Source organism: Pleurodeles waltl, chromosome 1_1 (assembly GCF_031143425.1).
Source record: "Pleurodeles waltl isolate 20211129_DDA chromosome 1_1, aPleWal1.hap1.20221129, whole genome shotgun sequence".
Taxonomy (NCBI): domain Eukaryota; kingdom Metazoa; phylum Chordata; class Amphibia; order Caudata; family Salamandridae; genus Pleurodeles; species Pleurodeles waltl.
The window spans coordinates 704,190,797-704,214,856 of record NC_090436.1 but is presented as its reverse complement, the minus strand read 5'-3'; the positions used below and the strand labels follow the sequence as shown (position 1 = coordinate 704,214,856).

Below are 24,060 nucleotides of genomic sequence, written 5' to 3'. Positions count from 1 at the left end.
CCCCTTTCCAACCAGGACTTAAACCTTATTATATGTAACAAGGAATCCCCAATGTCATCCTATGGGAGGGATAAGTCTCACAGTAGTGAAAAAAAGAGTTTGAGAGTTTTTCCACTACCAGGGCATGGAAAACAAAGGTATATGGCCTGTCTTCTAATTATATAGCATCCTACCCTATGGGCTACCTAGGGCCTACCTTAGGGGTTACTCATATGTAATAAAAAGGCTTGGCAAGGGGTTTTAAATGCTAAGTCGACATTGCAAGGAAACACTGCATTAAGGCTGCAATGGCAGGTCTGGGACATGTTTCAAAGTGCTACTTAAGTGGGTGGCACAAGCAGTACTGCAGGTCCACTAGCAGCATTTAACTTACAGGCCCTGGGCACACGTAGTGCACTTCACTCTGGACTTAAGTACATTGAATATGCCCCACTGGGTATATGCCAATCAAACAATGGTTTAGGGAGAGCACACAAGCACTTTAGAACTGTTTAGCAGTGCTAAAGTGCACAGAGTTAAGGCCAACAAAAACAAATTCAGCAAAAAGTGGAGGAAAAAAGGCAAAAAGTGGCAGGCTGACCCCGCCGAGAGGGCCATCTCCAACAGATGCCAACTCAAAAGACCCCAGCCATGCAATTGTTAGGTTTGCTACAGCACAATGCATCCTGTGAACAATAAATATGGCAGAGAAATCAACCATTCCTTTTAGGGCACACCTGTCAGGGAACTAAGTTGACAACTCTTGGCAATTACCAGCAGTAATGCTCTACACCAGCCTTAAAAAAAAAAAGACAAAAAGTATACTGTTTCTCTACCCTACCTTTAATGTTTTCCTTGAAGGTTATGGACTCTTAAACAGTATGGTCACTAGCACTGCCACACAGTATTGCATGGGTCATAGAACAGTGCATGGTGCTGTTACCCAATCCTTAACGAGTAAAAGCCTGAACAAGAAAAGCAACATTTAGGGTGCTGTGCCATAAGTCACTTACTTTGCTTCAATAGTTCTTCCTTTGGTACATCCTGAAATAGTTTGTGAAATTGCGCATTTGCCTTGGAAAACTACAAATAAAAACAGAGGTAAGTCAAGACTCATTGAGGATCATTTTTTTAATTAATACAACTGTTCACATCAGCACTGCAAAAGTGAACAAATAAACCGAAAAAAACTAGGCATTAAAAGAGAGAGGGCCTGGAGGTCATAGTTTTGATTTTGTAATATTATGTGAAGCTACAGGACTTGCTAACAGCACAAGTGAACCATAAATTGGCACTATTAAGTAAGTGGACACCAAAGCAAACCACAAAATTGCACAAATATAAAAAAAATTAAACTGATGAACAATTGAAAGCTAATTTGAATCCATCTATGTGAGCAGTGTTTCACTAGCTAATGGAGAGTTGTACATAAAAACTATATTGAGCATACTTCCAAAATGTAAAAACTGTGTACAAAGTTGCATCATCCCCAGTGTAACCAACGTCTTCCTCCACCATCCTGCAATATGCCAGTTTATGTTGTCTGGAATTCTTACTGACAAACAGTGAAAAAATATCTTTGGCATCGGACACTCATTAACACTTACGTTAATGTCAAAATGTCCTGGCAAGCATCTGGAGTCTTTAGATCATCATCTTGCAGAACACTGCAAGCTTCAAGTTACAAGATAAAATAATTTCAAACTAGCCATGTGGTTTACAGAATTGCTTCATTTTCATCAAAAACGTTTTGCAACAGAAGACTTCCAAGTCTCTTATTAAAACATTTTTTCATAGGTGCAGATCCTCATCAGAGGCACACATTTAGAAGGACCTTCTACAAATAGGGAATCTTGCCAATCTCAAAGAAAAAGGGCAGCGAAGATGAAAGAAAACTATTTCTACCCCGGGGAAATAATCATTAGTTTAAGAACTATTGCTTTCTGAGCATAACAAGGCCACAATGGAGATGCTTTTTTTCTTTAGGCAGACAAAAGGACCTGAACAAAAAGAAGAACGTTTCCCAGCCCTCAATCAGAAAGAGAAGGCAACTTTATCAGCATGGCAATCAACAAAAAATAATTATGTGTTTCTATCTTTATTGAAAGTACTGAGCAGACACGCAGCTGTAACTCAAAATTCTCAAAGAAAGCAATAGTCCGTAGGAAAGCAATGTTCAATACAGCCAATAGTCCATCTGGGCCCACTTTCATTTTGATGGGCTGCCCCTCATTCTTAACCCCTCATTAGATAAGTGATATAGCCGGTGTATAACTCAATGCCTTGAGGCATGAATTAATGTAGTGTAACTTTTCCAGCTTACTTAGTAAGGCTTTTACAAATGCAGTGCATAATGCACATCTACACTAGGAATTTGGCTTTAAGCATACACGCTTCCTGTTTTGCCTCAGCTGACCTTTAACTTGGCATGGGTGCTTGCGACAGTCTTGAGTTCACTAAGCGGGACCAGTGAAACCTTTCTTCAGGAACACTTGTTTGATACATGTTGAGCAGTGCAGATCAGTGCAAGTAGATAAGAGGTTACCAGAGTCAGCTAGTGCAACTGCACTAGACAATAAGAAACAATGAATTGATTAAACTGCCACTGCCAGCAACTTCGGTCCAGACTTGCTAGTGGGCTTCTCAGAAGCCATGCTGGAACCAGAGGCTTATTTCTGGGCTCACCTCCACTGATCTACACTCAGACCCTGGAACGAAAACATGAGTGTACATTCTTGCTCTTATATCAACTCACTCATCCATCTACTTGCTGATGTTCTACACCCAGGCCCAGTCAGTTCAGGTACATGCTGAAGAGGGCCAACCCTTCATTATCTCAGTCACCAGACAAAGATGGAGGGGCGCAGAGATAGTGTGGTGGGTGGGGTCTGTAGCATTCCAGAAAAGAAAGCATCCTTTGCCATACTCCAATCTGGTCACAATTATGGAGGGGCAGAGTTTTGGGGGAGGGGATCACCACACTGACAGCCCAGCTAAGGATTGCTTTTAAAGTGTTGATAAGGTTTTATTAAAGGCGGTGATCTTCTGGAGGGAACAAACAACTGGATCCTGACTATTTCTAAAGACAAAGGAGAAACATTGTACCTTTAAAGAGCTAGGCACAAATACAGATATTCATTTCTGATGGAACAACTTCATCAAGGGTCTGGGATTCCAAGCAAAAAAAAAAAAAGTTCTCTCTCTGGACGAAGTCCATTTTTCCAAAAATTCTGTGAAGATTTACTAAACCATGAGAAATTGGTTTAGCTCTGGGAAAGAACCGCACTTTTGTTAATGATCCTGTACACCACAGGGTTTTAAAGTACTCGAAAATCCAACATTTGCACATAGTAATCAGTTGTACAGAGGTGTCTCTTTCAGATGACACACAAATAAGGGATTATTGAAGCTTGGATCACATACAAGCCTGAAATTATGTGACCTTTTTCAGGCCAGTTCCATTTTTTTTTTTTTTAAATCAAGCTCGATTTAAGCTGGGTTGACTAGCTATTTTGAGCTCTCCACGGGAGGTAAGTGGCCTGCACGGAAACTGAACGTGTGCCAACTGTCTGGGGCTACTGACTGGGCCATCTGTCATGAAATACTCAACCTCACAAAACAAGAAATTCACATAGTATGGCTTTTATGTAAGCTCCCCACTGGATGCCTAGCATAAACTACTGTTGAGTTTGTGTAGGGTAGAGGTCACCCTCCCTTTTTAGTGCCGGGCTAAATTGTTCAAAAACAAAATAAAGCGACAAAAGCACGCACAGCACATCAGAATTAAAGATGTAGAAGGAGTGAGCTCTAGTGAAAAGCTTCCAATGACTTGTCACATTATCAGAGTCCCTCATCTAGAAATCAGCATCGAGTCTTTTTTACATGAATGACACGTTGAAGATCCTCCATTGGCAGACAGTAGGGAATCGGTCTTTAAAAGTGCCAAAATATAATTCTACCGTGCTTTATAACTTATATTGAGCAAGAGTGTCTCCAACGTTAGGGCATCAGAATCAACTGCTAGGACTTTGACATTCCAGATATATTATAAGGGTACTACAAGAATAATCTTACATAAGACTTTTCTGTACCAACAAGGAAGGTGTGTGGTATGTCTTGAAGTTTAGGAAAAGATGACCAGTGAGCTGCTCAAGTTGCTTGCAAATTTCAATTAAAAAGGCATCATGGGTCAGTTTTATCAGCCACACTGGTCCAATATGCAGCTGTATGATACAGGAAAGTCAGATAAGTCTATCTTTGGGGAACATTACCTAGGTGAGCCATTACTGCTAATGCGTTTGAGTCAAGACCAAGATTAGGGAATATCAGAAAGGCAGTACATTTGTCAAGATATTTCCGTTTTAAACCCACTGACATAGTAAGAGCAGGGAAATTTGAAAACTTCCAAACTAGCAAAGTACTCCCCATAGCATCTCTCCATAGAATATACGTTTTTATACCAGTGTTTGTAAAGATGTGTAGATTAGCATTATCCCACCCTGACACTATTCATGAAAATCAAAACCTATGGGTGGAACCCTTTGTTACACGTTTTCGCTTGAAGGTGTACTGATGTCAGATGGTGATGAAAAGATTCAGTACAAAGGTATTGCTGCATTATTCATTCACATTCCTATCCCAATCCGTTTTTATACAAGGGCAGATCAAGGTACAAGGACAGGATTTTTCAGGATAAAAAATCCCGAAAAAGAATGGAAATCTTGGGGAAAATATTAGACTGAAAAAATAAGTTTTTCTGGCTCTATCTGTTGGTCCATTCCGAGTATGAACCTGGAGAAGCCGTTGAATTAAAGACAAACCACCCAGGATGAAAATAATGAAAGTGCCTAGAGAAGGATTAAAACGTTAGATTGATTCCTTAATCAGATAGCCTGGACTGCAGATTTTCTGAAGAATGATGGAAAAAGAAGTAATGTGTTACTCATTCCTTGCTGCTGAGTGTTCAGAATAAGGAAACAAAGCACCCTCTAGGTGTCTTCACTAGAATGTAGACTTTCTTAAAATTCTAATAAAGAAGATTATTTTCTAAAAAGAACGTCACTATATAACATGCAAAGTGTGGTGAAGATCTGGTAGTGTTGGCGGATTCAACTCACGTGGAACCCAACATTTTAAATGTCAAATTGATGCTATCAAGCAAGAAAGGTGTACCTGGTTATTGAGGGCCCGTTACCGTAACAACATTTAGAGTAGCAAAGTCAAAATCCCACCGTGACAGATCATGCAGAGAATGTAAGTCACTGTCAGCATATCAACAGCATTTTTCTTGAAGCACAAGGAATGTGATTAAAATGTAATCAGATACAACAAACTGATAAGGAGATTCTTGCTCTAGAGTCGACATGCCACAGCATACCTACCCCCACATAATTCACTTGATAATGGGAAATGCTAGTAAAACAATTCTATAAAATAACATAGGTCTATTTACCTCTGAAGGGTGAACATCTGTTGGTGGTGAACATACATGTGTTTCCAGATGCTCCCTCTTTAAAGACTGACATTTGTCAGAACCAGACAGAGCCAACAATAGCTGGTTACCACCCATTCAGAGGAGGAATGCAAGTTTTCTTGTGGATGCAAATAATCTTTCGTTTCTATAGCCAGCTTCTGATTTGCCCAAGTCATACCATGCCTGGCACGTCGAACAGAGGCCTCCTTAAAATAAAATGCCAGGCATTTCCTATTTCACCCATCCGCAATGTGCGTCAGAGGTGCTACATGGATGTTGGCTGCGATGTCCCTAAATGAGGTCTTAAAATCGCTTCCTAATGAAGGATACCACTCACAAACATAAAATGGAGTTGTGAAGAACCTTAAGATCAATTATGCCAGAAGAAAGCCCATCATTCATTTATTAAAATTCACAAAGCAGCCCCATCATACCTGGTTGAGGCCAGACTTTTTCCTCTCAGGTTTTGTTGAATTTGGGATGTCAGGTGTTAAAACTGATGATCTGGAAAGTAATTTAACAAGCTGTTAATTATTTAATTATATTTCTCAGTTAACTGAAGGAAAAAAAACTTTGATATTTCCAAGTTCACTGATAAAGTTTCAAACCTTTTACCATTCGGGTAGATGGACTCGTTAACGTCCCCACTCTCTCTGCCTCTTTGTGTAACATGGATGGAGCTGTGAAAGGCCTACAATTCGTCAAAAATATCTTTTGCAGCATTTAATACATGTACTATACAACAAATATGAGGCACTAAGGCACACGACTCTCCATCTGCAGCTTAGAATAAAGGAGTATTCAGAGAAGGGAAAAAACCTTTTGTCTTAGGAGCCTACTATTGCTCTCATCACACTACACCTGGCATGCTGTACTTTTGGCTCATCCAATAACATGCAATGTATACAAGCAGCCAACCGGTCATCAAGAAATGTACTGCGTATTTAGAACACACCTGGTAGACTTACCGACCCTGCCAACCCACAAGGTACCAAGATTAAAAAAGACGCATTTCATACTTTAATTCACTCGTTTGAATAAAACTCAGTTTTGTTCTAGTTGGGGTTACACTTTTTGAACCAATATTCCCAGTAGGTTGCCTTAAACAGTTATATAGTGTAATCAAATTCGCATAACAGCAGTGGTGTAACCACTGCTCTATTGAAGAAGAAATACACAAGAAAGACGTCCTGCCTTTCTGTTACGGCTCAAGCTGACTTGTATCACATCAGAAGACACCAAAAAAATGTCAAACCAATAGTTTCTAATTTTTCATGGTGCATTAAAACGATATGCCAGACTTGTAGTGAAAGAACAGATATTTGTATTTAAAGAGATCTAACTGAAACCATGTGTTAGATTTGACAGCCTTAGGGTGGTCACCCCCAACTTTTTGCCTGCCTCCCTCCACTTTTTAGATACTGTTTTTGCTGTCTTAAGAGACTGCACACTTTACCACTGCTAACCGGTGCTAAGGTGCATATGCTCTCTCCCTTTAAACATGGTAACATTGGATCATACCCAGTTGGACTATTTAATTTACGGACAGGTCCCTAGTAGAGTGCACTATGTGTTCCCAGGGCCTGTAGGTTAAATGCTACTAGTGGGCCTGCAGCACTGATTGAGCCACCCACTTAAGTAGCCCCTTAACCTTGTCTCAGGCCTGCCATTGAAAGGCCTGTGTGTACAGTTTCACGGTCAATTCAACTTGGTATTTAAAAGTACTTGCCAAGCCTACAACTCCTCTTTTTCTACATATAAGACACCCCTAAGGTATGCCCTAGGTAACCCATAGAGCAGAGTGCTGTGTAGGCAAAAGGCAGGACATGTACCTATATAGCTTACATGTCCTGCTAGTGTAAAACTGCTAAATTCGTTTTTACACTGCTGTGAGGCCTGCCCCCTTCATAGGCTAACCTTGGGGTCACCCTCATACACTGTTTGAGTGGTAGCTGCTGATCTGAAAGGAGTAGGACGGTCATATTTTGCATGGCCAGAATGGTGACATTAAATCCTGCTGACTGGTGAAGATGGATTTAATATTACTATTTTAGAAATGCCACTTTTAGAAAGTGAGCATTTCTCTGCACTTAAATCTTTCTGTGCCTTACAATCCACGTCTGGCTGGGTTTAGTTGACAGCTCCTTGTGCATTCACTCAGACAAACCCCAAACACAGAATACTCAGCCTCACTTGCATACATCTGCATTTTGAATTGGTCTTCCTGGGCTGGGAGGGTGGGGGGGCCTGCTCTCACACAAAGGACTTCCACACACCATACTGGGACCCTGGCAGACAGGATTGAACTGAAAGGGGACCTGGTGCACTTCTAAGCCACTCTTTGAAGTCTCCCCCACATCAAAGGCACATTTGGGTATATAAATAGGGCCTCTGCCCCTACCAACTCAGACACTTCCTGGAGAAGAAACTTGTAACCAGAACCTGCATCCTGCCAAGAAGAACTGCCTGGCTGCCCAAAGGACTCACCTGACTGCTTTCTTTGAAGGACTGCTGCCTTGCTGTTGCCCTGCTGCCTTGCTGCTCTCTGGCTGAGGTGAAGAAGTGCTCTCCAAGGGCTTGGATACAGCTTGCCTCCTGTTCCCTGAAGTCTCAGGACCAAAAAAACGTCATTTCTTTAAGAAGGACTCCTTGTGAGTCGAAATTCGTCACACAGCCTGCCAGAAACTACGCCCAGCCTGCACTGCGGTGAAAATTTCACTCCACGCTGAACCGGAACGACGCAGCCCGACTTCGCAACGAGAAGATCGATGCAGCGCCAGCGTAGCGACCAGAAATGTGGCACACAGCCCACTGGATCGACACACAGCAGAGCCAGAACGCAGCCCAAATTCCAGAGAGGAACTGACGCAGCGCCTGCCGTGCGGTAGAAAATTTGACGCAACACCCACCGGATCGACGCAGCTCCTGTTACTTCGTCGTGCCAGCGCAGGAAATCCACACACCGTCCCTGGGGTGTCTGAAAACCCCGCAACCCGAAGAGGATCCACGACCGAGCGCTGGAAATCGACGCACAGCCGTCCCTGAGTGGAAACTAAATGACGGATCGCTGTGTGCGGCCCGAGAAATTGACGCACACTCATTCGTTTCCACACTTCTCCTCCTCTACGGCCCTTTGCTGAGATTTTTCACACGAACCAGGTACTTTGTGCTCGAAAGAGACTTAGTTTGCTTTTAAAAGACTTACGACATTTTATATCACTTTTCAGTGATCTCTACATTTACTAATTGCATCTTTCATCGTTTTGACCTGCATTTATCCAGATAATTATATATTTTTCTAAACACTGTGTGGTGTATTTTTGTGGTGCTATATAGTGGTACTGTATGATTTATTGCACAAATACTTTACACATTGCCTTCTAAGTTAAGCCTGACTGCTCAGTGCCAAGCTACCCAAGGTTGGGCACAGGATAATTTGGATTGTGTGTGACTTACCATGACTAGAGTGAGGGTCCTTGCTTGGACAGGGGGTAACCTGGCTGCCAACCAGACCCCATTTCTAACACCATGTACATATCAACAAGAAATAGTACACAATATTGGAGGTACGCGGTAACATCAAGTGGTGTGAAATTTAAGGCTCAATTGAACTCTGGTGAAGGGAGGCAATGGTGTTCCTCAATTGAGGGCCAAGCAGATTAAAAATGTGAATGCTGAACGGGCACATGCAGACTTAAGGATAGTTATGAGGTATATGTTGGATGAGCGTAAAGGAAGATATAGGGTGTGGCGAGTGACTCATTAGAAAGGGGCTATTCTACTGGCTTCTTTTTAAATCATGGTTTTATTTGGTTACTCGCCAATCAGCTTTTTGTTGCTGTAGAGTGATGAATCACTGGTGGAGACAGCTGAATATTGTGCTTGCAATAAAATCATTAATTCTGCACAGTGAAAAAACACATATCGAAGGGGGTTCGCAAGTAGAGTCTTGCAGTAACTAAGGTTACTCAATATTCACACGTTGGTTGAGAACTTAATTGCAAAGACGAGATTCTGGTGGATGTTTTTAATGTAAGTGGAATGTAGTTATATTGATGTGGGCATAATAAACGACTCCAAACACATACTGGAATTAATCATAACTGCTCAGCTCCTGGTAAACTAGAAAGATGACCGGGTTGCTTGACGGAAAACTGACAGAGGAGAGGATCTTAGGTGAAGACTACGTCTGTAAATTTACAAGAGAATGGTGGTTGAGTTACTGCCTGAAAACTATAAGTCAGTCCAAGATCTTTGCTTCGAGGATAGCCAAGCAGCTGGGAGAAATAAAACAATGTATGTTAACCATGTAAATACGGCGAACAAAGCAAGCAGTAGATGATTTTGCCAAAGGAGATGTTATAGAATGAGTGGTGTCATTGGTGAACAGGGTTCAAAATTATCCAGATTGCATGTGTATTGCTTATCCTTTCTTTACACTCTGTAACTCTAATAATGTTTATCCCACTATATTTTCTGGGCTCCAAGCACAGAATGCCAGGCAAAAACTGGACTGTATGAGCTACTGAACATGTGATCTAGAAACCTGAGAGCCAGAGCTTCATACCACAGGGAAAGTGGACTCAGCTGCCATACCTAAAGAGGCGAAAGCATTTAAACATGTGACTGGTAAGGATTTAGGGCTTTCCTACCACTTTTTAGAAATGCATATTCAACTAATGAAACGTTTTCACATTCATTTTTTCCACATTCATATAGTTACAAAAACCTCAATTCAACTCAACATTTATATTGCATAGAGTTTGCCTTTTTGATTTAATTTAATCTCATAATTAAAGACATGTAACATTTGTAAAGGTTAAGGATAGAATACACTTTATTAAAATATTTGCCATTCACCAGGGTTCAAATTGTATTTACCTTCCTTAAAAAGACATTCATTATTATTCGTTTAAATGAAAAAAAATTTTTTTTAGAGGTAAAGTTTAGGATATGCTATCATTAACATTATTGTTCGAATTACGGTTAGTTTTAGGATCAAGATATAACTGATGGGATCAAAGTAAGAGGAATTTTTAAAGTCCTGAATACCGGGTCACATTAATGGGAGGGACGAAGTGAGGAAGCAGAGGTAAATGGTATGAAGATACAATGATGGTTAAAGTAATGTAATGATGTACATCCAATGATGTTAGGGAAAAGTTGTCAACCTGACAGCACTAGGCAAGGAGGGACATAGTGTGCAAGATTACTGGTGTAGTGTGGTCAGTCAAGTGCATTCTGAATTTATGTTACCAATTTCGGAGGGACTGCCAAATGCAAAGCCATCTGATATCGGTCTGTACAATGTTTTGGTGGAGTAAGGAAAAAGTTAGGTGTTCAAGTTTCTGAAGGTCAGCTGCAAGGAAAATAATTAAGTCAATGTTGAATTTTCGGTTGGGTGAGTTGAGGTGGTCATAGGAATGGGACTCTCTCTCTGTGTAGATGAGTACAGGTTAGGGCTGACTGAGTAATTATATGGATGAAATAATGAAAGAAAAGACCGGCATTATGGACCTGACTCCGGTATCCATCGAGTGTGTTAAGAGATTTGCCAACAGGAGATAAAAATTCTGGAAATGGGAGAACACGTGGCAAGATGTTGAAGAACAATAGTAAAAGATAGGTCAGGGTGGGTGATCAAGAAATGGAGGTGTAGTTAACAAATTGGAAACTAAGATTTAGTAGTTTGCAATGAGAACAAGAGCGGACAGTGTGAATACTGGAGAAGGAACGATCTGATAAGAGCTGCCAAAACATTACAGGCCCAGGTATAGTAAAGGTTATAATATATGGCAAAAGCATATATTGTGATAGAGACATACTTGTTGACATAACCTTCACTTTGAATTCATGTGCTCTACAACTTCATTGGAGTGTTTACTACTGTGGAATTTGAGGTGAGCAGCACTGTAAGGAAAACAGGTTGAAGACTCTAGAGTGGTGCAGGTAGTGTTATTCGTAGATGGGAACAAATAAGAGAGGCAGGAATGAAAGGTCAAAGGGCAGAAAGTGTTCTCCCATAAGGGCTGAAGACTTGCCAGCAGTGTGCCCGAGGACTCCAATATCCAGGGAGCTGGAGGAAAGGGAATCTTTGCACCTGAGTGGCAGTGTAATGTGGACACAGTGATCAGAAGTGTCTGTCTCTGGGATGCAGCCTTAAACTGAGGCCTGGAGTGCTGTTAGATCCTTGTATATTCTGGCACACAAGGGCTACAGAACCCAAAGGCAAATCTTTGTGGCCTTTGGATTATACTTCCTTGTCAGAGAGAGGGGCACTTCATCGATTCCAAGCTTCGACTTTAGCAGAGTTCATTGGTGGCACAGCCATGGTGAGTGCATGATAGTTCTCGCTGGAAAAGCAGAGCTGTTCCTCCGCGCCTTCTGTTGTAAAAAAATAAAGGTGATGTATGTGCTCCAGCCAACAGAGGTATTTGTGAAAGTCTTGCAATCTGATCTTACTCCTGGAATAAGACTCAGAGTATTATTCTCAATCACACATGTACAGTAGCTAATGATAAAAGGCAGTTGACTGTTTCCCTATATGGGTAAACCAGTCCTTGTCCAAAATAGTGACATCACAGGATTACTTTCAGAACATAAAGGAAAATCATTGCTATGGAAGAGGAAGCTTCACGCACATTAGTGTCATGCTTCATCACTGGCAACGCCGCCCCCCACCCCCGGTGGGGCAATGTCGCCAGGGCAGACTAGTCCTTCTAATGGACCCTGACAAGAAGAAACTATTGGACAATGGCAGGATCCAGATAGATTAAAAATATCTTTAGGTACCCCGGTATGTTACCTTTAATAGTAGGACCTTAGGTAGATCTAAAAACCGAGGTGAGATGGTACTTGTGAGGCCAATCACTCAACCCGTCTCCTTTAGCCAACAAGTTTCTGCCCACATAAGTAGCTTTAACAGGTCTGGGGCATTCTTCAGGGCTGTGGATCCCCAACTAATTCAGGCAGTCTAAACACCAAGTAATATCTTTTATTGATTAATCCTAAAGAAACCCAGGTGAGTCCTACCCGAGTTTAGATTTAGGTATATTAACCTGTATAAAAATTAGAAAGATAAGGAATTAATCACATTGGAAAATGTGAGTTTCCCTATATTATTATTTCAAGACACACTGTCAGCATGCAGGTGATACTTCACTGCAAGTCACTGTACAACAACACGTGATGAAGGAAATATTGTGTGCACATATAACGCCCATGCAATAAAAACCTCCAACTAGACTAATTCCATTTGAAGCTTGTGGTATTTACCTTCTTTCCCATCTGGTTCTGGAACCTTGGGGTATAGAATGTTATGAGCCTCACTTGACAGTTGGAGGCTCAAGTGGTGGCTGGGGTTTTTATCCTGCCTCTGATTCTTGAAATAAATACTTGTAAACCATTACCTGCCTCCACCAATTGATTCCAGATACTATAATTTTGGCAACGAGCTTCAAACCCACGTTTCAAGAACTGCCAAGGACTGTCGGAGAGGATAAACCCCAACGCCAGGAACATCTTGCGTCAAGATGGGAATTATTCGCTTGCTCAGTTGTAACGCTGCATACTGAACTCTCGTTAGTCCTGCTGATCCAGAGGACAACACTAAAGTGAGCCAATTTTATTTATTTTTTTCTTCCCACTGTTTGATCCTCGAGCCTACTCAGCTCGCGTCGCACCTTTGAGCCGTGCACTTTCAAGCGCATTGCCCTCCCGGCCCCTGCGTGAACGTTGTGTTTTGGTGCTGTGCGCTTCTCTCTGCCTCCCTTAGAGAACGCGTGCGCACTGTACGTTGTTTCCTTGACAACGTCCTCATAGACGTACGCGCCCGCACCGTCTGCCTTGTTTATTGTTGCCACGGCGACGGTTTAGCAGAGCTGATATGGACGAGACGACATCCTCGCAGAGTTGACGTACGGATTTCTGGCTTGTTTACAGTTTCCATGGTGACTATCTTGCAGAGCCGGTACGGACAGCATTTCCTAAGCCTGCAAAGGGAAGTGAATTCAAAGGAGGTTTCCTTTAAACTTGAAGAAATTCTAGATTATTTATGAGTTATTCTACATGATTTTTTTCATTACTTTTCAGCCTTCTTTAAATAAACAAACTACATTTTTTTTTAAACTACATATATATATATATATATATATATATATATATAATTAAATATAATAAAAGAAGAAAGTTCGATTGTAAACTAACTACACATAGTGATATTGAGAATGCAGAATGTTCCAGCACCGTCGTCTTTTTTTTTTATTTTTATCAAATCCTGGAAACCCTCCCATCCCTTGGGTCAAGTGGAAAAATGTGTTTGCTCACTATGCAAGGGTGTGTGGAACTTCACTGAGTGCGGAAAGAAAAACCTCACTTGTTGATGCACTGCTTGGGATCAGAAGGACAAGAAATTTTTGAGCATCTGCCTGAACAAGATGTGTCAGGTTTAAATGAATTTGAGATATGTATTAAGAAATTACATCTGCACTATTTGCCAAAGATTAGCACAATTCTCGAATGCTATCATTTTGGTCGGAGGCAACAACGCTCAGGAGAATCCGTTGAATATATTACTGAGTTGCAGAATTTTGTATCTACTTGTAACTTTGGATCTTCACTTGAGAAAAGAATAAGAGATCTGTTGATGGTAGGATGTACCTCGGATAAACCATGGGAGAATATGTGGCACAAAGACAATCCATCATTGCAGGAGGTCACTGTTGCGGCGAACAATTTTGAACACTCAAAAGCGTGTTCGGAGGTATTGAAGAAGGACATGCAGTCAAGTGACAGTGGATTTGGATATCAGAAGGGACATTTTGTGCAAGTGGTAAAGAATTCTAGACTTCTTCGCCAGTCATCTAAGGCTGATACCAGCAGCATGAAACAAGTGAAAGGAAACTGTTTTAGGTGTGGAAATGAGGGACATTTTGCCAATAATAAAATATGTCCTGGATGGAAGGCTCAGTGCAAATTTTGTGGGAAGAAAGGGCATTTCACGAGGTGCAGTAGATCAACGACGAAGCAAAAGAAAGGGCAGGAGGTGGATATTTTAGACAATGAAGAAAATTTAGAAAATGAAGATTATATCTTTCAAGTTAAAAGTTTTTGAAGTAAAGGTCCATTGGAGGTTGTTAAAGTGAATGACAGTTCTGTAAAAATGTTATTTGACTCTAGTGCCAAAATAACGCTTATTCCCAAAACTTTCTTTGAACAAGAATTGTCTGGCAAGGTTCAATTGTTTGATCCGGACATTAAACCAAGAGGATATGGTGGTATTCCTATTCGTTTATTGGGATACTTTTGGGGCACTATAGAATTCAAGGACAGAATTGTTCCAGGAAAAATGTATGTATCCATGAAGGGTGACTCATCAGTTGGCTACATCAACGTGACCTTAATGTATATTTAGATCATAATGAGGATCCCCCAGTATGTCTGAGACAAAATCCTGATGTAGAGGTGTGTGGTGTAAAGGTAAAGGATGATTCAGTAGACAGTGTAGTGCAGAGTAATGTGAGGCGGATGCAGGAGTTCCCAGACGTTTTTGCTACTGGCACTGGGTGTCTCAAGGATTATTGTCATTTGATAAAATTAAAGCCTAATGTAATTCCCAAAGTTAGGAATGTACCATTTTTGGTAAGGCAAGATATGAGAATGGAACTGGATAAATTGGTGAATGATGGTATCATACAGTCGGTTGAGGTTACGGAAAGGTTGTCTCCAGTGGTCGTGGTGCGGAAGGCAAATGAGAGTGCAAGGTTGTGTGTGGATTTAAGAGAGCTCAACAAAGCGGTAATTGATAACCATTATCCACTGCCTAATATATGTGATTTATTGTGTTCCCTTAATGGTGTTAAGCATTTTCTGTCCTTGGACTTGACCTCTGCGTACCATCAAATTGCATTACATCCTGAGTGTCAAAATTTGACAGCGTTTGTGACAAATTTTGGAACGTTCAAGTTTGAGCGAATGCCGTTTGGATTAATTTCTGCTGCTGCAGTGTTTCAAAGAGTTACGGAGCATGTTCTTAATGGTTTAGATGGGGTAAAGGTGTCTCAGGATGATGTGCTAATATTTGGTTCTGACGTCATACAACATGATGATAGATTGAGAAAAGTGCTGTCTCTATTGCATTCCGTTGGCTTAACATTGAAGGCAGCCAAGTTTAAGTTCAATTTGCAAGAAATCTAGTATTTGGGTCATGTTATAAGCGGTAATGGCATTAAACCTAAGGATGATTTGGTCAATGCCATCTGTAAACTTGAGTCCCAAAAATAAGGAGGAAGTCATGAAACTCTTAGGCATGGTAGAATTTTATACCAAGTTTATTCCTAATTTGGCTCAGAAGACGTCAAGCATAAGGGTGTTGTTACAGAAGGGTAAGGAGTTTGTGGACAAGAGATTGTGAAGAACAATTTGGGGTGTTAAAGCAGTGTTTGGTGTCAGCTGCGAGTTTAGGCAGTTTTAATACTTCTGATGAATTGGATATTGACTGATGCCAGTTCTAAAGGTTTAGGTGCTGTTCTTATGCAAAGAAAAAATGGCGTTGATAGCACCATTTTGTTTGTGTCTCGTGCTTTGAGAGGTGCAGAGTGCGATTATTCTGTTGTGGAGAAAGAGGCATTGGCTGTGTACTGGTCGGTACGTAAGTTAAGAAAGTTCCTATAGGAAAAGAGATTTTAAGTTAAGACTGATCACAAGCCACTTAAAGAAGTGTTTTGCAAGAAAGGCATAGATTTAGTATCTCATAGGATACGCAAATGGGTTGTGGCGCTACAAGAATTAGATTTTTAAGTTTTGTCCATACCAGGTATATACAATGTGTTAGCTGACTGTCTTTCGAGGTTGGTTAATGGTGAACGTGATGAAAGTGTCACAGAAGATTTTGAAGGTGTGGATGATGATGAGGAAGTCAGTGTGTGTAAAATTTCAGTAGGGATTATTGCAGAAGAAAAATGGAAGGATGAATTGGAGAAGGATGCAGTGTTGTTGAAGGTGATGAGTGTGGTAAATGAGGGTTGGTGTGGAGATGATAAAAGTAATGATTCTGTGAAAGGTTTTTGGCAGGTCAGAGATGAATTGTCAATTGTGGATAGTTTGCTTAGGAGGGGCTCAAAACTTGTTCCTCCATTCAGCGTAAGAGAAGTTTTAGTTAATCATGCTCATGCAAGCCACATGTTTTCACGTTGGCCAGAGATTAACATTGTTAATTCTGTGGAGTCAAAAGTGGTAACTGATTTCTTGAAAGATGTGTTTGAAAGAGAGGGGTTTCCGAACTCCATACTGTCTGACAATGGTGTTCAATTCACTTTGAAGGAGTTTGAGAACTTTCTGGGTGAGAGAGGAGTGAAAAACAAGAAAGCGGCTCTTTATCAACCAGAAAGTAAAGGGGTAGCTGAAAGGTTAAAGTGTTGTAGGAAAGTGTGCAACAGGCTCTGCCTTCAGAATGTAGCTGGGAAGTGACTATTAGGAAAAAAGTAAGAGAATATAGATTCACTCCCCATTCGTCAATGGGTGTGAATCCTTTTCAATTGTTTAGAGGAAGGAGGCCAAATGTTGAAATTTTACCATTCTGGGTTTTTGAGAAACAAAAGATGGTGGATAAGCAAATTGGTGAAACTGGAAATAGGAGAGAGAAGGAGAGAGAGAAGATGTTGCGTAGAAAGGAGTTGTATGATTTCAGGAAAGCAGTGAAAGAAACTGTAGTGAGTGTGGGAGATTGGGTGAAGGTAAAATTACCCAGAAGTGGTGGCGAATACAAATTCAGTCAACCTCTTGAAGTTTTTAAGAATGCATTAAAACTGAGTGATCATAGAATATGGAATTTGAATAGAGTGGCAAAGGTTGTGCAAGGTTGGAATAAGTGTAGCGATAAAACAAATGGGTATGGTGATAAAGCACAAGGTGGTGATTTGAGTGAATATCGTAGTCTGGGAAAAGAAAGTAGACCCAGGAGAGTAAGAAAGAGTCCCATTTTTCTTAAGAATTATGTCATGCGTTAACTATGGGGAAGATATAAATTGTATTAAAGAAATCCAAAAGTTTTTTTTTTTAGAGTGAGCAGAAAAGGCAAGTCAAATTATATTAGTATTTATGAAGTTTGTTCTCATGTTTATATAAGTATATTAGATGATAGAGATGTGTACTTGTTTTTATATGCAAGGGGACTAGGTAATAAAAGTGTTGTGTTTTGTTATTGGGTATAGTGAGGGGGGTGGTGTGGTATTTACCTTCCTTTCCATCTGGTTCTGGAACATTGGGGTATAGAATGTTATGAGCCTCACTTGGCAGTTGGAAGCTCAAGTGGTGGCTGAAAGTTTTATCCTGCCTCTGATTCTTGAAATAAATACTTGTAAACCATTACCTGCCTCCACCAATTGATTCCGGATACTACAAAGGTGCAACTGCTCCCTTTAGAACAACAGACTATCCCTTACCCTAGATTTTAGGGGATACCGGCTACAGGAATGGGAGAGGGACGATGTCCTTTTTAGTCAAACACTGGTGAAGAATTAGGGAATTTAAAAACAATTTTATAGTAGAGACACCCTTTGCCAAAAGTGGTAAAAATATGGATTGTTAGTTGCTAGTGTGCTTGTTATTCGGGAAACAGACTTGGAGGTCATTGGGATGTGAAGGTGATGATTGGCAATAAAAGGGCTTGGGCCCAACTGAATCCTTGAAACAGAAGGAGCGCATACACACGTGCATCATTTTCTCCGTAGTGAAAAATACTCTTATCTCAGTCTCGTTCTTATCAGGCTAAAGCACATGTGGTACTTGCAGTAGTAAATATTCAGTCGTTGACAATTGTTAATAAGGTCAGGGTAACATGTGTACAAGTTGGTGGATGCGAACACACACTGAAATGATGTGTTCAACAAAGTCAGTGGCATGTGTCATGGAGTATGCATACATTCAACAAAAACATTCATCCATGGCGTCCACAGTTGCTAATCCGTAACGTTCCATTAGAAGATACATACACATTCACCCCGATGGAAACTACCTTCAAAGGCTGTATCAAAAAATGTGAGAGATCTACACACACCCTCCACTTACTTTGTCAAAAAGGCCCACTGTGCTTTTCACCTGAGTAAACCCACTCCCAGTGTGCTGGTGCGGCCGCTGTGTTTTTGAGGCCATCAGGTGTGCAGACCACCCCCCCCCCCACCAAGTCAGCGCACCTGGAGTGCGTCACATCGGCGTCATGTGTTTGTTCTGTCGGTGTGCGGGAAAATGTGGTCCTCATTACAAGGAGTGTATTATCACAAAGTCTCTTGTTATACTTGTGGCGGGAGAGATTTCCCATGGTTAGACTGTGAAGCTAACGCTCATCATACTTTAAAGTTGGAAATATCAGTATTATAATTTAGTAATGTACATTCTTGGTTTTTCGGGAACACGGAATGCTGGAAATTGTAGTCTCCATTACAAGGATTGTATTAGCACCTGTTCGCTTTTGACACTTGTGGTGGGACAGAATTCCCATAGTTACATGGTGAAGCTGAAGCTCATAATACTTCAAAGTTGGAAATATTGATTATTATAATTTCTGGTTTACTGAGAGCACAGCATAACCAGGGCATTTGTGTAGTCCTGGATTGTTGGTGGAACAGAGGGTTCAGAATTTTCCGGAACCCTTAAATATGGGAATTGCTATTGATATAGTCACTGATTCCTAAAGGACATTCCAGAGTGGAGAAAAAGGGGAGACTATGCGTAAACGTATCATCATAGACAATTCATACTCAATTCAATTCAAAACAATCTTTATTCGGATTTTACTCCATAAAAGAAAAAAAGAATAAAAAAAAAAAACTAAAAAAAAAAATCAATCAGTCTCTTTAAAATAAAAAAGTTATACAACAACAATTTTCCCAGATACGTTACTAATAAAAAGGATAAAAATCTTTGTTGCGACAAATTATGCGGTTACTCATTCTCATATCGGAGTTTTTCTAAATAGGACAACTTTTTCCTCTGTTCAATTGCATGTAAGATAAAATTTATCACTGCTTCACATTTCTCATTCGTATCCAGTTTAAATAAATAGTTAAAAGCTTCTCTGCAGTAAAATAACTTAATAATAAATAATGGTTTTAAGAATTGTTTCCTAATATCATGATAAAATTAACAAGATATAATAAAGTGCTCTGTAGATTGTGCAACTCGTCCCACACTTGGTAGGTTTTTACTCTAAATTCTCATTTTTGGGAAGGCTACCAAAAAATGCAACATTCTAAAACGTAATCGGGTCAAATAAAATCTATGCTGAGTATTCACAACTGTCAGTAAATAATTTGGTATTACCTCATTGTTTTCGATCATGTAAAGAGCTACCGTTGATTTCAAGCATTCTCTGTTTCCTCTTTCACTAGCCCTCCAAGCCATTAAATGATTTTTCAGTTCTTTCTTGCTAAATTGGAGAACTATGCCTGGGTTGTCTAAGTTTGGTGTTAGATTTATACCTCTCAACAGATCTTTTAAGTGCATGAACCATGGGATTCTATCCCGATGTTCTAATGTAAGGCAATCTTTAATAATCTTTCGGGTAAGATGCGTCCCTTCTTTTGACCAAATACCATGCCAAGCCGACAACGCATTTATATATATTAAATCCACCACGTAGGGACTGCCCAATTCCTTGTGTACCATGTATGTGGAAGTGGTATTTGGGACTGCAAGTAGTCTGTTAACAGATGTATTCTCTAACACTTGTAATGAATGGATCTCGGGCATCGAACCCCAAAGGGCAGAACCATATGTGATGCTGCTGATTGATTTGCTTTTGTAAATTTGCAGCATTTCCCTTAGGGGTTTATTACCAATTTTATTGGAGAATCTAAAGATTGCCTCAGTTGTCCTAATATACTTCATTTTGGTAATTTCTAGGTGTTGTTTCCAATGTCCCATATTAGAAAATTGTATACCCAAATATGTAAATCCATTCATCTCTTCGCATTTGTGGCCCTTAATAAAATAAGTTTTCTTCCTGGCCTTTCCCTGTCCACAAGTCATTACCACTGTTTTACTCATATTCAACATCATATCTCTTTCCTCCATAAATTCCATGAAGCCCTCCATTAGTTGCTGCAAACCATTTGCGGTTCGTGACAACAAAACTGCATCATCTGCATATAAAAGGATTGGGATGCAGCAATCTCCTATTTTAGGGCAATCAAATTTTAAGTTTAAGTGGCCATCTACACCGTTTATATAAAGAGATAATAGGAGCGGTGCTAAGACACAACCTTGGCGTATTCCTCTCCCTATCCTAAAGCCTGGCGTACATTCTCCATTTCTTCCATATCTCACCCGTGCTGTTAGATTATTGTATAGTTGTGCCAAGAAGCTTATTATATCCGAGGGCGCACCCATATCTGTTAAAACTTTCCACAACTTCGCATGATTCACCAAATCAAAGGCACTACTAAGATCTGCAAAACAGAGGAATACATGACCCTTCTTTGCTATTGTATACTTACTTATTATTAAATTAAGATTTATACATTGTTCCAGGGTACCAACCTCAGGCCTAAATCCCAATTGAGCCTCTAAGTATAGGATTATTTGTTGCCCATGTTTCTAGTCTTTCTACAAGTACTCTTCCCAGCAATTTAACAGAGGTATCCAAAAGTGAGATTGCCCGATAACATTTGGGGTCGCCTCTATGCCCCTTTTTAAAAATAGGGACAATTATACTTTCACTCCATGATGTTAAAATATATCCCTTTGTCACATTCAAAAAGACTTGGGTCAGGATAGGGCACCATAAATCAACGTGTGTCAAATAGGCATCTACTGGCACCCCGTCAGGGCCTGGCGCCTTCCCTTTCGGGCATCTTCCCATGCAAATTTCACTTCCTCTATACTGACTGGTTTCAAGAAGGGTGGGTTGATCTCAATTATCCCATTATTTGGCGGGTGAATAGTCAGGTTTTCTGGGTTAAAAATGTATCCAAAATGAGAAAGCCATTCCAATAAAGGAACATGTGCTGTTATTTCGGGTGCATCACTATATTTTAGGAAAGGTTGGTTGATCGTTTTCCGAAATAAAGTACTATCTCTTAGTGTCGTTGCTTGTTCAAGATTTGCCCATGCCTTAGCTCTCAAATGTGCCTTCCTGGTTTCTAATGCGTGTTTGTAATTAGAACGCTTAATAATTACTTTTTCTCTGTTTCTTGGTCGGGCCTGCAGGGCTTGTTTTAGTTCCTGGCTGGCTGATGAGCAATTGTGATCAAACCACCCCACTTTACCACTCTTTTTTTTCCGCAATGCTCTCAATAAACTTCCTGCGATGGCAATTCTAAGTTGATTAAAGGACCCTAGGATCATAGGTGAATTTTGATTATATTCTGAACATAAGATAATTTCTTGGCGGTGTTGTGTCACAACTTTGTTCATCACATCTGTTTCATTTATCCCAGTCCATTTAATCGCAAATCCGTTTCCACTTCTTATTCCTATATCCATTTTTAGTCGTTCACCTATATTAAAGGGTTTAGCTAGTCTCGTAGTCAGTATCAGGGGGTAGTGATCACTATATATAGTGGGCTCAATCTTCAGTGAAACGACCATATCCAAATGGCTCTTTGACATTAGTATGTGGTCGATTGTCGAGAAATGTCCTCTTCCTACAAACGATGGAAGCTTCTCTCCTTTATACCCATCTTGTTCCATCAACTCTAGGTCATGTCTAAATAGTATTTCATTCAATACAGTTCCATAGTTATTGTGTAAAAGGTGCAATTGAGTACATCCCCCCTCGTCGATGAGTCCGCATGTCTCCCCTATGGTATTCTTGCATATCCCGATATTAAAATCTCCAGCCCATATTATTATGTAACTTGAAGTTATATCGTTTACAAAGGCCTGTAAGTCATCGTGAAGAGTCGATGCCACTACTCTATTAGTACCATCAAATGTTGTTGTTGTAATAGTTTATTAGTACAATTCCTAAAATCCCATCTATCCGAAAGTATAAAAACTGGTAGTAGGGGGAATCGAGGGAGGATTTCACCAATGAGTAGGGTATCAATGTTGAAATAAGGATTGCTAGACCTCCCTTTGCCCTTCCCCTGGCTGAAGCCGAGGCTGGTGAAGAGAATGTGGCATAACCTTCCATAGAGAAGGATCCCGTGTGCCATGTCTCTTGTAGGCAGATTATATGTGATGAACTTATTATAGTCTGCCATTCCTTCTCAGTGATTTTCGTTTTTACTCCAGCTATATTCCATGACATGAGAGTAATTAGGTCTCCTACTAGAGGTCCCCCATCTGGCTCAATGTTGCCATTACCACTTGGAGATTTTGATATGGGCACTATAGTAGTAAGTTGTGTTTTATTATTCATATATCGGAGTCGTTTTCCTACTCAAGTTCTCATGCAGTCAATCTAGATCCTCCATGTTACTCAGGGGGGCAAAACGGTTGGAATACTCCCGTTTATTATGCTTATCCAAAATACTGGATGTATTCTCTGTCACCCCTATGTCTATTATGCCTGTGATGTTCATCATTCTGTAAAAGTATCCTAGGGGGACAGCCATAATTTCCCTCCTCAGGTATTTACATTTTCGATGTCTTATATCCAAGTCTGCTAGCAGTTGGTCCACAAAGCGAGGGTTACAAAAGTTGACCACAATACAATCTCCCTCTTCTTCCTCCAAGTTTCCCACCCAGTCAACTCTCCTTGCATATAAGATCTCTCGGAATAGTGTATCTGGTGTACATATATTCCCTGACATCCAGTGTATTACCTTATTACGTATATCTGGCCAGGTCTCGACAATATTTGGGCCAAGTTTGGGAACATTTTTCAGAATAATTGTATATGGGGTAGCATCTGGTGGTAGTTGTAACACCTCTTTCACGGGTCTATTCCTAGTCAAGGACTCGCGTCTCTGGTTTCTATCCATGGGCTCCGTTTGATAAGTCATAGGTGGCTTGTACTGGGGGGTTTCTTCCTGTGTGGGATGCTGGCATTTCATACTCCTTTTGTTGGGATCTGCAAACCCTATCATTGCTCTATTCCTTAAGGCTGCAGCCTCTTGATTCTCGTTTAATATAAGGTCACTGCTAGGAGATAGAGTTTCTGGTTTGGTCATTGAGTTAACACTTGCTTCTATCTTGGTTATGCGTTCTTTTATCTCCTTAAATTCTGACAATATTTTTGTCTCTATATGATCTAACTTGCCATGCAGTTTTTTGAAAAGAGTTTCCACGCGTTTTTCTAGGGAACCGTCGTTATCTGATGGTAATGCTATTGCATGGCCCCCATACATTTGTGTAATTTTTTTGTTACTCTTAGGAAGCTGTGAGTGTGCTACCATGGATTTAGGTTTGATAATCGGACTACTTCTTTTTTTCTTCGGTGGTGGAAGGATTAGGTCGTCTGTACTATTTGGTGAGTCCATTTCCTCTATTATAACTGTAGGGAGTAAGAGTCCTAAAGAGAATCTAGAATCTGGCCCAATAGTTTTTCCTTCTGAGGCTTTTAATTCAGAAGTTAGACCTGCAGCCTCAGAGCTCACTTCGGTGATGGTCTCATGTAAAACATTTTTTGTTGCCACTAAACGTGCTTCAGCATTAATGATTTCTTC

General features: G+C 40.4%; 1 protein-coding gene across 2 annotated transcripts in view; it reads right to left on the bottom strand.

The window, feature by feature from the left end:
- Nucleotides 1-24,060, bottom strand: part of GRAMD2B (GRAM domain containing 2B) — a 424,374-nt gene that overhangs the window by 117,862 nt on the left and 282,452 nt on the right. For both annotated transcript variants that reach the window (XM_069227207.1, XM_069227215.1), the window contains exons 3-4: nucleotides 5,887-5,956; nucleotides 993-1,062 (exon numbers count right to left, since the gene is read on the bottom strand). In XM_069227207.1, the coding sequence (XP_069083308.1) occupies nucleotides 993-1,062; nucleotides 5,887-5,956 (140 nt within the window). The remainder of the gene's footprint in view (nucleotides 1-992; nucleotides 1,063-5,886; nucleotides 5,957-24,060) is intronic.